The 16,337-nt window shown below is 36.8% G+C and overlaps 1 protein-coding gene and 1 pseudogene across 2 annotated transcripts; both read right to left on the reverse strand.

Annotated features, from left to right (window-relative positions):
- Window positions 1-3,719: 3,719 nt before the first annotated feature.
- On the reverse strand, window positions 3,720-15,155 carry LOC149233452 (uncharacterized). 2 transcript variants are annotated; one of them, XM_089376743.1, is made up of 4 exons: window positions 14,935-15,155; window positions 4,445-4,531; window positions 4,259-4,351; window positions 3,720-4,086 (listed from the first exon to the last, which is right to left on the reverse strand). In XM_089376743.1, the coding sequence occupies exons 1-4, from the start codon at window positions 15,076-15,078 to the stop codon at window positions 3,895-3,897; spliced, it is 516 nt and encodes a 171-aa protein (XP_089232869.1). In that variant the 5' UTR covers window positions 15,079-15,155; the 3' UTR covers window positions 3,720-3,894. The 2 variants fall into 2 exon arrangements, with proteins under 2 accessions (XP_089232869.1, XP_089232870.1); XM_089376744.1 differs by lacking the exon at window positions 4,445-4,531.
- Window positions 15,156-15,171: 16 nt separating this feature from the next.
- Window positions 15,172-16,132, reverse strand: LOC149233453 (pentatricopeptide repeat-containing protein At3g22690 pseudogene; annotated as a pseudogene).
- Window positions 16,133-16,337: the final 205 nt, after the last annotated feature.

Consider the following 16,337-nt stretch of genomic DNA (forward strand, 5'->3'; position numbering starts at 1 on the left):
TTGTAAAATCAAGATGGAGAAAGGCAAGACGATTCCAAAGTACTTGACCAAGTTCACTCAATGTCGAGATGAACTTGGAAGTGTTGGAATCATAGTTTCGAGGAGGATATGGTGAGCCTTTCTCTTCTTGGACTCCCAAAGAGTTGGCATAGTTATCATGACTCTATCAATGGTTGGGAGAAGCTACTAGATTGGGAACGACTATGGTCAGATTTGATGCAGGATGAGATTAAGAGGAACACCAGGGATGACTCTTCATCAAACACTGATGATGAAGAGAAATGTGCCTTAGTGATTAAGGCAAGGAAGGGGAAAGGTAAAATTTCTTGTTCCAAATCAGATTCTTACCATGGAGGTAAGAAGAAGGACATGATGAAAGTTAAGTGCTTTCATTATCACAATATGGGTCACTTTGCTACAAATTGTCCATTGAAGAAGTCCAAGGAGAATTCCTTAGGAGGAGTGGTGGGTGAGGCTTTGGCCTCCCAATTCGAATTGGACTTTTCCCTCATTGCATTCATGGTGTCTTCAATGATGGGAAGTGTCTGGTACTTAGACAGTGGAGCTTCTTTCCACATGACTGGTGACAAAGAGTTATTTAGTGAACCGGAGGAGAAAGATCTCAAGATGTATATCGAGATGGGTGATGACGATAAGTATAATGTTACTGGTGTGGGCAATATTACTTTTCAGAGGGAGCATGCGGCTCCACTCATCTTGAAGAATGTTATACATGTACCCGGAATGACAAAGAACTTGGTATCCGTTGCCATGCTTGAGGATAGAGGCTATGATGTGATCTTTTCGACAGGAAAAGTGTTCCTTCGATACATAGCCATGGGTCAAGTAAAGAAGATAGGGATTTGAGTTCACAATATCTATAAGATAGAGGTAGAGGATTGTGCTGCTTTGAGTTAAAAAGCGGAAAATATGTTGAGCCGAGACATTGGTGAGTTGTGGCACAAGCGGTTGGGTCACTTGCATCTTGGGGCTTTGAAGATATTGTAGCAAATCTCTACCAGTATTTGCAAAGGTACGCTTGAGTAAGTTGATACATGCAAGGGTTGTACTTTGGGAAAATACACCAAGTCTTCCTTTGGAGATAGTGATAGTCAAGCAGAGTCTATTCTGGAGAGAGTCCATTCAGATGTATGTGGACCATTCTTGATAGTATCCATCACCAAACACAGGTATTATGTTATATTTGTAGATGACTATTCTCGTAAATTCTGGATATTTTTCATGTAGAGAAAGGATCAGGCATTCACAAAGTTTTGTGAATTCAAAGCATTAGTAGAGAAAGAGTCAGGCAAGAGGGTTAAAGCTCTACAGAGTAATAACAATGGAGAATATGTCTCCAATGAGTTTAAGAAATTTTGTGCAGCAAGAGGGAATAAATGAGAGTTGACGACACCTCATAACCCTCAACAGAATGGGGTTGCCGAGAGGAAGAACATGAGCATAGTAGGGTCAGCAAGGGAAATGTTGCATGATCAGGGCCTACCACTACACTTGTGGGCTGAGGCATGCAACACATCAGTTTATGTTCAGAATTATAGCCCACATTGGATACTTGAGAGTAAAACACCAGAGGAAGCTTATTTCAATAAGAGGCCATATGTTGATCACTTCAGGATTTTTGGGTCATCGGTTTATTTCCATGTGACCAAAGATGCACGGAAGAAGCTTAAGCCAACAACAGAGTTGGGGATCTTTGTGGGGTACATTGATACTCCCCACAACTATCAGGTGTACATGCAAACCAGTCGGATGACAGTGGTTCACAGGGATGTCAAGTTTGATGAGGAGAAGGCCATGTGAGTATCCCTTGAGAGGGAGCTTGAGCTACATGCGGAGGAGGAAATTTTAGTTCCTAAGGTTGAGGAGCCTCAGATTGATGTGGAGCAGCCACATGGCACTACAACAAAACCAGCGACTTGCGCCAGATTTTAGTGCATTTTTTTTGTAATTGTGATGAGCAACCTGGCGCTAAATCTGGCTCTATTGTACAATTTTTAAAGCGTCCTTTTTTGCACCTAATTTTGCATCCTTTTTCACGCTAGATTTTGCATCATTTTTTACACCAAACTATGCATCATTTTTTGCGTCAAATTTTGAACCAAGATTTGCATCTTATTTTATGACAGGTTTTGCTTCTAGTTTTGTGTCATTTTTTGCATCTATTTTTCATTCTCTTTTGCTTCCTATTTTGTGTCATTCTTTGCTTCCATTTTTGCACCATCATTTGCATCAAGTTTACACTGTATTTTGAATCCAATTTAACATCTTTTTATGCATCCATTTTGTGTCAGTTTTTGCATCTAGTCTTACGCCAGGTTTTGTATCTAGTCTTACACTAGTTTTTGCTTCTATTTTTGCACCAGCTTTGGTGCCTATCTTTGCACCATGTGTTGAATTTGATTTAGCACCATATTTTGCATCCATTTTTGTGCCCATTTTTGCATCTTTTTTTGGACCATTTTTTACATCCACATTTACGTTTGATTTGTCTCCATTTTTCCCATCTCATTTTGCACCATATTTTGCGTCATTTGTTTCATCCAATTTTGCAACATTTTTAACACCATCTCTTGCATCTAATGTTACATCATTTTGAGCATCCAAATTTGCATTTATATTTGCATCTTATGTTGAGTCATGTGTTGTGTCCACCTTTGCATCTTATTTTGTGTCTAATGGTACATTCAATTTAGAGCCATTTTTTACGTCTACTTTTGTATTTGTTTTTACACCAAGTTTTGCATCCAATTTTAAGCTATTTTATGCCCCTTTTTGCACCATTTTTTTGTGTCTACTTGTGTCCAATGTTGCACCATTATTTACACCGACTTTTTCATCCAATTTTGCATTTTTTTGGTGTCTAGTTTTACATCGTTTTCACCATCCAAATTTGCATCTTTTTTGCCTCATTTTGTGTCCACATTTGCATATAATTTTGTGTCTGAGTTCGAGCCTAAATTTGCATGTGATTAGGAATCATTTTTTACATCCAATATGGCATCCTTGGTTTCACCTTTTTTCAGCCCCATTTTGCATCTTATTTTATGTCTTTTCTTACATCTTTTTTTTTTCCTTTTTTTGCACCCAAGTTTGCATCTCAAATTTACACCATTATTTGCATCATCATTTGGCATATTAATTTGTAACGTTTTTTGCTTCTTTTTAACGCTCAACTTTGCATCTTATTTTACATCTAGTTGTTGTCTTTTTTTGCATCTAATTTGGTGCCCATTTATGTGTCCTTGTTTTTGCCCAATTTGATATCCTTTTGTATGCCATGTTTTGTTCCCTTCTTTGTGTCAACTATTGCACAATTTTTCACTTCTAATTTAAAACACTTTGTATGTCAATTGTTTGCATTTTGTATTAATTCCTAGTTTAACATCCAATTTTGCATCCATGGTTACATCCGCATTTGACTTCTTATATAGAGTATATTTTTCTTTACATATATGACCCCCTTTATAGATTCATAGTGAAATATATGATAGTTTCTAAATATCATTAAAGCAGATATCACAATTCAAAATCATTTGTAAAGAAATTTAAGAGAAATTGACAACATCCATCCAAAAAAATAACAATGTGTCATTAACAATTTTCAAAACATGTATAAAATAGCAACATAATACTAATAAAATCAGTATTATTTTTAATCAAAACAAGTAAAATTCAAATATGATTAACAAATCAAAATATTTCATGAATATCGTTATTCTACGATAAATTAACAACATACATAAATCAAACTCATCGTATGATTACAAAATCAAAATGTCTCATTGATATAGGGTAAATTCACAACACCCATCTAAACATAACAATGTCATTCTACACAATAATTTCTTCATAAAAAACAATGCATGTGCATGCCTAGCTACCACCACCAAGATCATCCTCATGATCATCTTGACCATCCTCATTACTCTGATCCACATCATCACCAACACCGCAACTATCATCATCATCTCCTCCTTCACCACCATCATCCTCATCCTCATCATCTCCTGATATATGTTGAACATAATTTGGATCATCGTCTTGGCAATCATTACCTATAGCATTCTGACAAAAAAAATCAATATTACATGTTAGTATTAATTACATAACACAACGCATGTTTTTGTTATACAATGTTAACCATAAAATGAGGTAAGATATAATATCTAATAGTACTAAAAAATAAAATGAAAATATGGTTTAAAAGTATATTGGAAATCCAACTAAAATTACTTACCATAGAGTCCATCCAAACAACAAATTCAACCCATCTCTTTTGCTGCAGCACCTCCTTTTCCAAATGATTTGGAGGTCTTCCATATTTTAGTTCCTATCAATCAGTAAATAGGGAGAAATTAGATAACAATGACTTTCTTCTAGTACAAAATTTATTAAAAAAATATCACATGTTTAATATACTTACAAAGGTTGTTATCAGTGCTTTTAAACCTTTTTGGCCACTACGATGAGTGACTTTTGTCTTGGTTAACCTCACCTTGGATGCCTTGTCCTTAAACATAAACCAATTCAATTTATTTTCACACAAATACATGTCTAAGATACTTATAAGTATTAATACATTCTAAATAATGTTTAATGAAAAATTCAATACCTGAATGCTCTCATTGCCGGCTTTTCTTTGTGCATCCAACTTCTCATATGATTTTACAAGTTCTTTCCATACTTTAAAAGGTATGTCAATAGGTATTTGTTTCAGTCTTTGATCTTGAGGCATTTTTTTAATTTTTCTTGTTTGGTTAAAAATTTTGGTTAAAAAAAACCGAACAAGTAATTCACATCAATGGCATGGGGACTCTATGGATATGTGTAAAAAAATGGCTATAAAGAAAACATCCAAAAAACATATGAGCTCTCCCTTTGATGGTCACTTGGGGCATATGGCTGGAAAGGAACAACTCCATTTTTGAAACTCAAGGACAATCCTTTCTCAAAGTCCTTCCTAATATTTGCTCCAAATGTCTTAAAATGAAAAACAAAATTCAAACGTCATCCTTAAACATCTCCCTTAAACATAACGTTGGACCATAAATTCTTCATTTTTATTGTTATCGGCTCTGGAATGAATTTTCTATATGCAATTATATAATGAAATATGTGTGCACTAATGAAAAAACATTGAGTTTCATTTTTCATAATCACAAACAATGAAAAAAGAATCACACGTAACTAGCATCATTTTGGAAATTTTATATTTATTAAAAATCTTTAACATGTTTTCCTCCCATATCTCATAAAAAGGTGTGAAATTTTTTATATACTCTCCAATAAGCACTACAACAAAACCAGCGATTTGGAGGTTTTACACTAAGTTTTTCAACATCGAGCTTACTAGGGCTTGCACCACCAGGGTTATTAGTAAGAATCTCATGAGGTTTGCATAGCCATGATTATTAGAATCAAAATAGTAGGATTTGCACTAAAAAACAGTTCATAGTGCTTTCCTGCTGGGGAGAAAATCACAAGTTCAACTTCTGCAGTGCAGAGCACCGAGAGCTCGTAAGCTTTCTTCAGCAATCCACCTACGTTTGGAAAATGTAGCTTGCCTGCTGGCGATGTTCTCAATCCTCTTCCTCTGCATCTTTCCCCTCACTATTCTTGTATGTCCTCTTTCGTTTTTCCCTCCAAACAAACCCTCTCAAATTGAGAAAGCAGAACAACTCACTCGATGAGAATCCGAATCCAATTATCGCTTCTAACAATAACCCAATACGATACCATAAGTGATTACACAAAACCTCATTGACTCTTCATTTGTTTGGAAAAGAGCCAAGCATAAACTTCTGATGAGGGTTTCCGTCTCAAGTCTGGCTCGCAGGACGTCGCTTAGTCAATTGCGAGAAAAGTTTTCCACCTGCCTGTCACATACGGTTTGTCACACTATATATTAAAATAAGGTTGATCATACTAACGATAAGGTTGTATAGTGTAAAAGGAGGGCTCTCCTGACTGCATTTGGTTGGTTTATAGAAAAGATTGTTGGAATGTGTAATGTGAATGCTCTGCTAACTGTTTTTTAAGCATTTGGAAGTATTAAACCCCCCTAGGATAATTAATGTAAGACCTGTTAATTAATGTGTAAAGATGGCTATTGTCCTTGGGCTACCTTAGCTGTTCGTGTTTAGTGATCTGTGGTATTATGAATCCTCAAGTCACTATTAAACCATGAGAACCATGCCCAGGCAGACTAGTGTGACATTGCGGATGAGAACCAAAACTAGACTCCTATAACCTCCTTTTTCATCCTTTAAATTGCAGAATTAATTGACTGTTCTAGTAATCGTTCTTGAGCACCTGAAGATGTGCACCCTAAATAAGAAGAATAATACCTTGTAACATATGAATAGTCCATCCTGTGCATGTAGGATATGCACATGAGGTCCAATAAAATCACTAACCAGAATACCAGGTGTTATTAAAGCCTCTATAGGTTGATATATATGAATGTTACAGTGTGCAGGAGTATGATTCAATTCCATACGAAAATACAAAACATCTGATAGGATTTCCTTATACCTCATAGGCAAACAACCATTGTCCCTTCTATAGATGAGCAGAATAAGTGCTTGGTTCTCTACACTAAATAAAGACAAAGTATAGTACTTATTGCTGACAAAATAGGATTTAAATCGCGGTTCAATTGCTTGACATTCAGCTGGTGACAGAATTGTAGAGTGCATAATCATAAGTGATGTTGCGAGCCTCATTGCTCAAAGTCTAAGGGTCTTGCGAGCCATAATCACAGCCATGTATGGAATATCTTGTGATTATGGCATTTTATGAGGTCAATTCTTGTGAAGACATTTCAGTTTATAATAAATTTTGAACCTCAACAGAGTTTTGGCAAGACCTGGCTGAGCTAGGACATCAACAACACAGCTGATATGAATGACATAATCTAGCCTCAAGAGGGAGCCTCTTTTGTTTCATCACTCTAACAATCTATGAAGTGGTGGAAAGCATAACAACTTCCCCTTGAATATGACACCTAAACTGAGTACAAATCCTAAATGATGCAGCCTTTGGTGCATGTCTCTCAAAGTATCGATATTTCAAATGTTGAAAGCTCTTGTGCCCATTTGATATGCATTCGATTGCAGTTCCCCTGAAGAAAGTATCTTATAAAGGTGAGGCCATGGCCAATATGTTAGCCATATCCATTGGAGTTGCCATTGCTTGACAACTTTAGTGTGATCAGTTCCACCATGATTCACATGGGCTTCTACTCAACACTGGCTGTTGCTATTGTAAGAGTCTTCAAGCTCGTTGAACCCATAGTATTGATAAGTGTATTCTTTGGGTCTCTGGTTTTCAAATTCTGCCTATGTTTTCCTCTCAGTATCATTATTTCAAATGCTGAAAGCTCTAATTCCCATTGCTGTGTATTTGATTGTGGTTTCCCTGAAGAAAGAAGCTTATAAAGGTGAGCCCGAGGCCAATATGTTGGCCATATCCATTGGAGTTACTATTTCAGCTTATGGGGAGGCCAAGATGAATGCATGGGAGGTGATTCTCCAGTTAAGTGCAGTTGCATGTGAGACTACCCAATTGGTTCTCATACAAATTCCACGAACATCAAAAGGGATTAAGTTGAATCCCATCACATCTTTGTTGCTCCTTGTTGCCTTGTTTTTCTCAGCACCCCTTGGGCCTTAGTAGAATACCCATTTCTGATAATCAGGGTCTCTTCCTTTGATTTGGATTACATGACATTCTGCTTGTGCCTTGGCTCTTAATCTTGCATTGTTTCTTCTGATAGGAAAGACTTCAGCCTTGACTATGAATGTTGCTGGTCTTGTCAAGGACTGGCTGCTCATAACATAATCTTTGTCTGTAATAAATGAAAAGGTTACAGTCATAAACTTGAGTGGGTGTGGACTGGCTTTTCTGGCTGTCTGTTACTATAATCATTTGAAACTTCAAGCTCTCAAGTCCAATGACAACCAACCAACGTACCTCAGCAATGCAGCTGATGCTAATGATGAAGGAGAAGGTTTGATAATGACGAGTGGGAGATTCTCAATCAGAGATTCAGAACCAGTAGAGAAAAATCAAACTCAAGCTTCAGGATTAGGTATTTAGATCATTAATATTGTCTTGTGCTAGAGATTACTGTTCTTGGATTGGCTCCTCTATGCCCAGATCTATTTGCAGGGAACAGCCAGTCATTCACAGTGAAGAAGATAATGACAAGATTAGTGTATAATGATGGACAGGATGGTGCCATGGTGCCAACCTAAATCTCAAGTAAGGAGACATCTGTTCATCAATTTGTCAAGAAGCATGGCCTACAATTCAATTTCTCTAAGCCTATCACTTCTTCCACCTGTCAAATAAATTGTTTCCTGTTTGTTTAGTTGACTATGGTTATAATAAATATACTATTGTTTGATGTAAAAAGACAAAACAAAAAAAAAATATGGAAAGTTGTGACCCCATTTTCTAACTACAAATTGAAATCGGATTACCATAGTGACCACCTCTGCTTATTGGAATCAAAAAGGGGGTGGGTTATGCACAATCCTCCGTATCATTTTCTATTACCAGAGATAATTAAAGCCACCCTAAACTCAAGTCTTAACTATGCTGATAGGGTGTTTGGGGAGGGGGATCCCTTACCAACCCACTATAATCTGCACAAAAGCATCCTAAGAACATATGCAAAATGCTCTCCTATCATCTAATGTCCAAGCAAGGAAACTCTTGAAAATATTATCTCTACTCTGCTGAATGTAGGGCTAGTCTAATAGGTGGAAGGTGCCATACTCTGGATCAGTCTGGAGCTGGTTTACCCCTAATGGGTGGAAGGTGCCATACTCTGGATCAGTCTGGAGCTGGTTTACCCCTAATGGGTGGAAGGTGCCATACTCTGGATCTGTCTGGAGCTGGTTTACCCCTAATGGGTGGAAGGTGCCATACTTTGGATCTGCAAAGTATCTGTCTGGAGCTGGTCCATAACTCGCTCTGATTATGTATGGCCTAGTCTAATAGGTGGAAGGTGTCATACTCTGGATCAGTCTAGAGCTGATTTACCCCTAATGGGTGGAAGGCGCCATACTCTGGATCTGTCTGGAGCTGGTCCATAACTCGGTCTGATTATGTATGATCTGTAACCTAATATGGCACAACCCCGAACAGGCATCAAAGATGTTGATTGACCACCAAGGCAGAAGGTTGAGGTGAGATCCCATCTAAAGTTGGAAGGAAAGAAACTATGGATAAAATCTTGGCTGCTCCTCTGAATCGGGGTAGAATAACAGTTAGGAAGTACCCTGTGTAAAGATGAAACAACATAGAAATGCTCCCTTAGTGCTTCCAGATGTATACCAATTAATGAGCATTCAAGTGTTATTTCAAATATGAATCAAATTTGAAACAATGTCAAAATTTTCCAAAATTCAAGAGAGCAGTGCTGTAAATGAAATCAAAGTTTAGATTCCAACATACAATGGTCAAACTAGTGCCAAATAAACACATTAATGATGTTCAGATATGACAGAAAGACACCAGCACCAAAGCACAAGACTATGTATGTAAAACAATGCATCCACAATAATAATAATAAAAAATAGAAGATATATACTAGTTCCAAAACAAGAAAGTTTACATAACAATGATGCAAATAAACCCCAAAGTTTGATCATTCAGGACGTTAGCATGATCTCAAGAATTCTGCAGTAAAAGCTAGTACTTGAACTCCTAGTAACAAAAGATAGAACCAGTGTGATGCTAGTATTATTGAGTGGATGTTTGGGCTGTTATCAGCACTGATTTAGTTTTGGATATACCTGAGATATCAGTCATGCAAAAATTTTCAAAAAGGAAACGTTTTGACAGAGCAGAGTGTGATCTGGTTGCAGAGTAGCAAACCTTGTTCATAAATTCCAAAGGGCAGAGAGATAGGCTTGTTCATGCGTTAATGTGAGTCTTTAGAAGATGTATCAAGCTATAAAATACCAAACCCATCATGAATACTTGCAGATTAGAATAATGTGATCTCAAACTCCAGACATCGAACTTCAATAACATAGATCATTCCAATTATATTAGTCAAATTGTTCATCTTGTTTTGGCATGACTCTGTCCTTGGAGATGTTCTCTGTTGCTAGATTTATCAGAATGATTGCAAGAAAGCAATGGAAACAGGCTAAAAATTAAACTGTTTATGCAGTCAATTGTTCCATCATGAAAGTGACTTGGAAGGCGTGGATCTCATGCATTTGAATGTTATGATGAGCAATAAATGATTATTATGCCATTTGTGTGTTTTATCTCTCATAAACAGATTCAGATCTGAAAAGAATTAGATTTGTAGCCCTGAACGTCAAGCAATTAGGGCAGAATTTATTCAACTTGCCAAGCAAGTTGTTCACCTTGATTTAGGGTCGACGCTTCTGTAATGTGTAGATCAAGAAAATGGTGCAACACTTACCCTAAATCCTTAGTATGTGAACTTACACAGGAACTAATGGAAATTTCAAGCCTCCTGCAAACAATTCTGCCTAAGGATAACGCAAATGACAAAAAGGTAATTTGTATCAACAGGATGACCAATGTCAAATATTTTTTTTTGGGAAGATTAGAAAACAGCCAGTCATGATTTTGGCAAAACTGAAAAATCAGTTGCCAGTCAGAAGATGCATATATTTTTGCCTAATTAATATATACATTTTTTTTCTTTGAAAAAAAAAAAAGTCAAATATTATGTAGAATATTACAAGAAGGAACATAGGTTATCAATAAATGGATTCCAGCTATAACTGTGAAAAAAATTATTAACCTCGGAACCATTCTGCAATCACAAGAAATTAACATAAAAGCCACTTATCCCTGCCTGATAAATAAAATAAAATAAAAAATTAAGAAAAATCTCATCCAAGACTTTCACAATGAACTCTGGGAGCAAGAGTAAATCAAATTGAAATTGACCAGCCTCTGCTTTTTTCAATCTTAGAGGAAGTACTAAAGAATTTACAAACCGTTTCTCTGTTTTAAACATCTTATACACTCCAAGATAATTGAAAATTATTCCATTTAACCTGGGATATAGATCAGGACAGACCAATCCTGTAAAATACAATAGCAGTAGATTGAATAAACCATTAAATTGGGGAGGATGAAAAGAATATTTAGTTCCACAGAATTCTATAGAAAGAATAGGAAGTTCCACAAAATTGTAAAATAGAATTCATGGAATGCTAGATGACCAGTCTACAAATCACTTTTATTTAGCTTAGTTTATTTATTAGTGAAAAGTAACCTTAACTCAGCTGCAAACAGTTGTATCTTAGGCAACTACTCTCCATGGTCAGTCCAAATGGTGAATAGAATTCATACTTGCAATGTTCAGAAAGGTTCAAATCTCATGGGGATTATACTGGCCTTGACTCATGAGGACTTCTCACTCTATTCAATGAAGCAAAATAACTTGAGACAACTGCAAGCAACTAACTTGTTTCTGCCTTTCTGGAAAAAGTAATTGAACTCGAATTGTACCACCTTGCTGCAGCAAACACATAGTTAGAAAGCTATGTCGCACTGGCTTTGGGACGGGGGGTAGCAGGGATGGTGGGTAAGTTTCCGGAACCACCAGAGTGCACCCCCAAATTTTTCAGGGGACAGAAAGTTGGAGATGGCAATAATATATAAATTATTTTATATATTATAATAATAATAGTAATAGTAATCATAAATATTTAAAATTTTGAAAATAATAAAATATTAAATATAATAATAATAATATTTTTTTCTTAATTCACCACGATAAATATAAAACATTTAAATAAATTCCAATTGCAAATAAGAAACACTGTGAATAAGAATTTAAATAAATTCAAAGAGAAAATTTAAATAGATCCCAAAAGCCACCGTTGATGCCCACCCCCTGACACTGATAAAGATTATAAATACAGTCAGGGATAAGAATTGCAGAGGAATAGCAAGTATTGACTGAGAGTATGATGCACTGGAGTCTGTGAGTGCCAGCGCCGCAGAAAGGAATTGCTGAGAACAATTTTAGAATGATATGCTGAGATGACAGGTAGGATTTAGAAAATTAGAAGCAGGTAGGATTTAGACTTCAGGCAGGTGCAAGGATGGATTTAGGTTATATATATCTATATATAGATATAATCTTGAACTGTCAGTAGGTTCAAGGGTCAGTTGACTGTCCCAGATATTTTTGTGAGGGACGGATTGGGAATGCCCTAGAAGTTCCCATGTCTCCAATGATGCCCCCAGCTATTCTGGGACATTCCCAAGCCATTTTTAAGTCCCCAAAACACTGGAATGCAGGGTACAAGGGATTTGTCATCAGGCACATGTTGACTCTCCATGCAACATAGTTGGAAAGTAAGAGAGATATGGGAGACACGAGTTGAAAAAAAAAAATTAAAAAAAAAAAGAGTCTGAAGTACAAGTTAATTACAAAAATGTAGATGAAAGTAAGAATGACCAAAAATTCTTTCAGTACGAATGACCAAAAACACTCCAGTGGTATTTCATTAAAGAACATAAGTTTATTATTTTGAATCCTGACTGTCTTCTCCCATATAATCAACTTCTAAAAGGTTAAAAATTCCTCTAATGTTTAGCAAACAGACAAGTTGCTGAGTCGAGAGAACAAAGGAAGGCAAGTAGCATCTGTCTCCCTCTCAACCCTGCACATCCTACCCCGCACCTAGAATGGTTTCGCTTACTGTAGAGGAGATTCTGTAGCACATAAACAAAAAACTTAAGAGCCACCCTTATTGTCTTTAGCATAAACACTCTCAATAACGAAAAAGAATTTGACTTTGTGTTTAAAATGGCAAATGCATGATGTAGAAGTAGTTTTAGATAAGCTAACTCTAGCTGCTTAGTACTTACTAGATTAGGAATGACTGCCACAGGTTATTCATGGATATAAATTTTAAGATAATGTGTTGGATAGCAAAAGGTTAGAATATGATTTTTATTAGTATATTTGTTGTACTTTGAACTGCAGCATTTTGCTTGGAACTGGATACAACTTACGCTTAATTAATTAAGATAAGCTAACTATAGCTGATTAGTAGAATGGGGACGACTTTCAGTGGTTGTTAATAGTAAATTAAAAGTTGGATGAAAAAGTGTTAGAATGAAACTTTTATAAGTTTAGGTTTGTTGTACTTTGAGCTGCAATATTTACTCAGAACTGAATAAAACTTATGCCTGATTAACAGCACATGCAACAAAATATTCAATATGAACATATAAGGGTTTAAACCAGGAATTTCAAGTAAGGAGATGTTAAAGTCCTCTCTTTTTTTGAAAGATGTAAAGCAATGAAAAATATAGCACATACTCAGAATCAACAGGGGAAACCATTATTATCCTCATTTTGTTACAAGTTGTATTTTAATAAAATCTTAATTACCCCAAAAATCAAAGCATGCAGCATGAAACGATATTGAAGACGACTGTGCTGAGATATTATCTAAACAGCACTGTTGAATGAAAAGAGATTCAAACTTCCTAATGCCAATCATTTTCTGGGAATGGAACCTAAGCAACATTAAGCTAATTAAGACTCAAAATTTCTGTATTTAAATTTCATAGACAATTTAATTCCTCCAGAGCAGATGGCTTCTCATTGACTTGAAGTGTTTTGAGCTGTATTTTTCACTCAATTTAGGTTCAGCGAGTCATACGATTAGCCCTTGTCACATGCCAGCCAGAGGTCACAAGTTCAAACTGTGCAGAATCAACAATTGCAAAAGTAAACCTCTCAACGAGCCACTCAGTTCTGCACTTCAACATGTTACATAACACACAAAAGTTCTCGCATTATCTAGAAGCGTGATGATTCATGTTTACAGCCCTAAATTTGATCAACTTAGCAAATCGTTAACAACAAAGACTCAACGAGAACCCTTTTAACATAATGCTACAATTCATTTGAAGGTAAAGCTCAACCTACATGCATAAAACTTCAAATAACATAACAATCAACCCTCAACATAGCATGATAGCCCTTTACACATGCCAGCCAGAGGTGACGAGATCAAGCCCTGGGGTCACCGATTGCCAAAGGCAACATCTCAATGACCTAACAAGTTATGTTCTTTCCGCCACTGTGATCAAAAACTTCTAGGATTTTCTATCTAGCGACTTCATTGATTATCTGTGAAGTTAAGACAGGCTATCCTGATATTTGAACTTTTACCCATGGAAATTAATCTTTCATTCGAAAGGAACACTTCAGTGATTATCTATGAACTTAGGACAGGCTGTCGTGATATTTTAGTTTCACACACGGCCATAGAGTTTTGCTTTTAAATGAATACCTCATTGATTATCTCTAAAGTTAGGACAGGCCGTTGTGATATTGGAAGTTTTAAGCATCGAACCGCGGTTTGCTTTTAAAGAAATTGAAATGCTACGTCGGAAGTGATTGTTATCGGGTTTACAGATCCAGTGTAAAAAAAATTGGGATTAAATGTTAGAAGTCTAGGATGTAGTGATTTCATGCACTATATTTTTTTAAGTTAGGACGGGCTTAATAAACCTCTAGAATTGTCTAGATGATTAAATCATCGCCTAAATTCGATCTGCATAACTCGAAGAAAACCGTTTTGGGCAAAAAAAAATGCAATTCATTTTAAGGCAAAGCTCAACTTCCATGCTTGAAACCTGAAATATCATAACCTGTCCTAACTTTACAATTTATCAAAGAAATCACTACATTCTGAACTCATCAAGAGAACTAACGCTTCACATTTCATTTTTGAAAATCATTCGTCACAGGCTATCTCTAAAACGCAACAAGAACCTCTTTATCGCGAATTCTTTTAAAGGAAAAAGCTCAATTTTCTTGAAAATATAAATAACGCAACAGCATGCCCTAACTTGAAAAATGATCCATGAAATCGGTACCTGGGAAGCTTGAACGAGCTCGTCCAGGGAAGCCGGAGGTGGCAGCTGCTGCTGCTTCTGGCTGTGATAGACCGCGCCCAGTTTCTCTTTAACTCCATGTTTGCTGAGTGAAAACCCTCGCAGCTTCCTCAGAGAAGACTTCATTTTCGCTACAGAGATTTTATGCTTCAGAAACAAAACCTCGAATCACCGTCTTAAAATGCAAAAACCCCCCCGTCCTGAATCTGTCCGAACTCCATTACGCAAACCTCGCAATAGCCCCTCTGAAACGGTCAAGACATTATTGAGGGTCTTGGTATGAACGGGCATGCTGAAAATTCTCTTGGGCTCTTTTCTCAAATGGAGCACAGTGGCGTGAAGCCAACCTACATCACATTCGTGGGTGTTTTGACTGCATGCAGTCATGCCACAACATCTCTGTCAAGACATTTTGTCAAACAATAGACGTGCCATTTCAATACTTGCACATTTCGAATAGAGATCTGTGAGGGAGGTATCTACAAAGATGTTGATCTCAATCTCATTTCTAATCATGTAACTATGCACACACTTACCTCGTTGAAGAGCTTCGACCTATGTACATGCTCGGAGAACACTAACCATAGTAACGGGACCCGGTACCACCTCCTCTAGCAGCATTTGATGGAAAAGCGTCAATGCCTCATAGGCATGTCCATTCTGAGAATATCCAACAATCATAGAGTTCCATGACACCAAATCTCTCTCACACATTTTGTTAAACACTTGGCGTGCGTTCTCTATACTTCCACATTTTGCATATAGAGCAAGAAGGGCGTTCCCCACAAATAGATTGCAATCCAATCCGGCTCTTATTATAAAATGATGAACCTTCATCCCCTTCAGAATAAAGGGAAGAATGAGTTCATCGGGCTGTATGCCTTTCTGCCGCATTTGGGAATAGAGTAGGAGGGCTTCCTCACAGGGTCCATTCATGGCGTACCCTCTGATGGGCACATTCCATAAAACACAGTCCCGTTTAGGGGAATTTTCAAAAACCAGTCGTGCATAATTCATGCGGTCGACTTTGTATAGAGGTTTATTAGTTTGCTTAGCAAGAAAATATTTCCATGAAACCCAAATCTGAATATGTGTGTACAAGCTTGCAAATATGAAGCCACACCTTCGTAAGTATCAATAACGGCGTTTGGCTTCTGTGTCTGTTTCTGTTTGTCAGTGGTTTTGCATTTAATGGTAGTGGAAGCTACAGTTGGGCTATGACAATGGATGAGATAGGCATCGCCATTGATGTTGATGTTAGAGTGTGCATGAATATTTACATGCTCTTCCTTTTTAAGTATGTGACGAAATTCTGCTAAGTTGGAGGTTGCACAAGGTAGGATTGTATGTGCCAATTCCATTCTTCAACTGAGGGGACGAGAAAG

Source organism: Pinus tabuliformis, chromosome J (assembly GCF_031772625.1).
Source record: "Pinus tabuliformis cultivar Carrire ecotype Pingquan chromosome J, CPIR1, whole genome shotgun sequence".
Lineage (NCBI taxonomy): Eukaryota > Viridiplantae > Streptophyta > Pinopsida > Pinales > Pinaceae > Pinus > Pinus tabuliformis.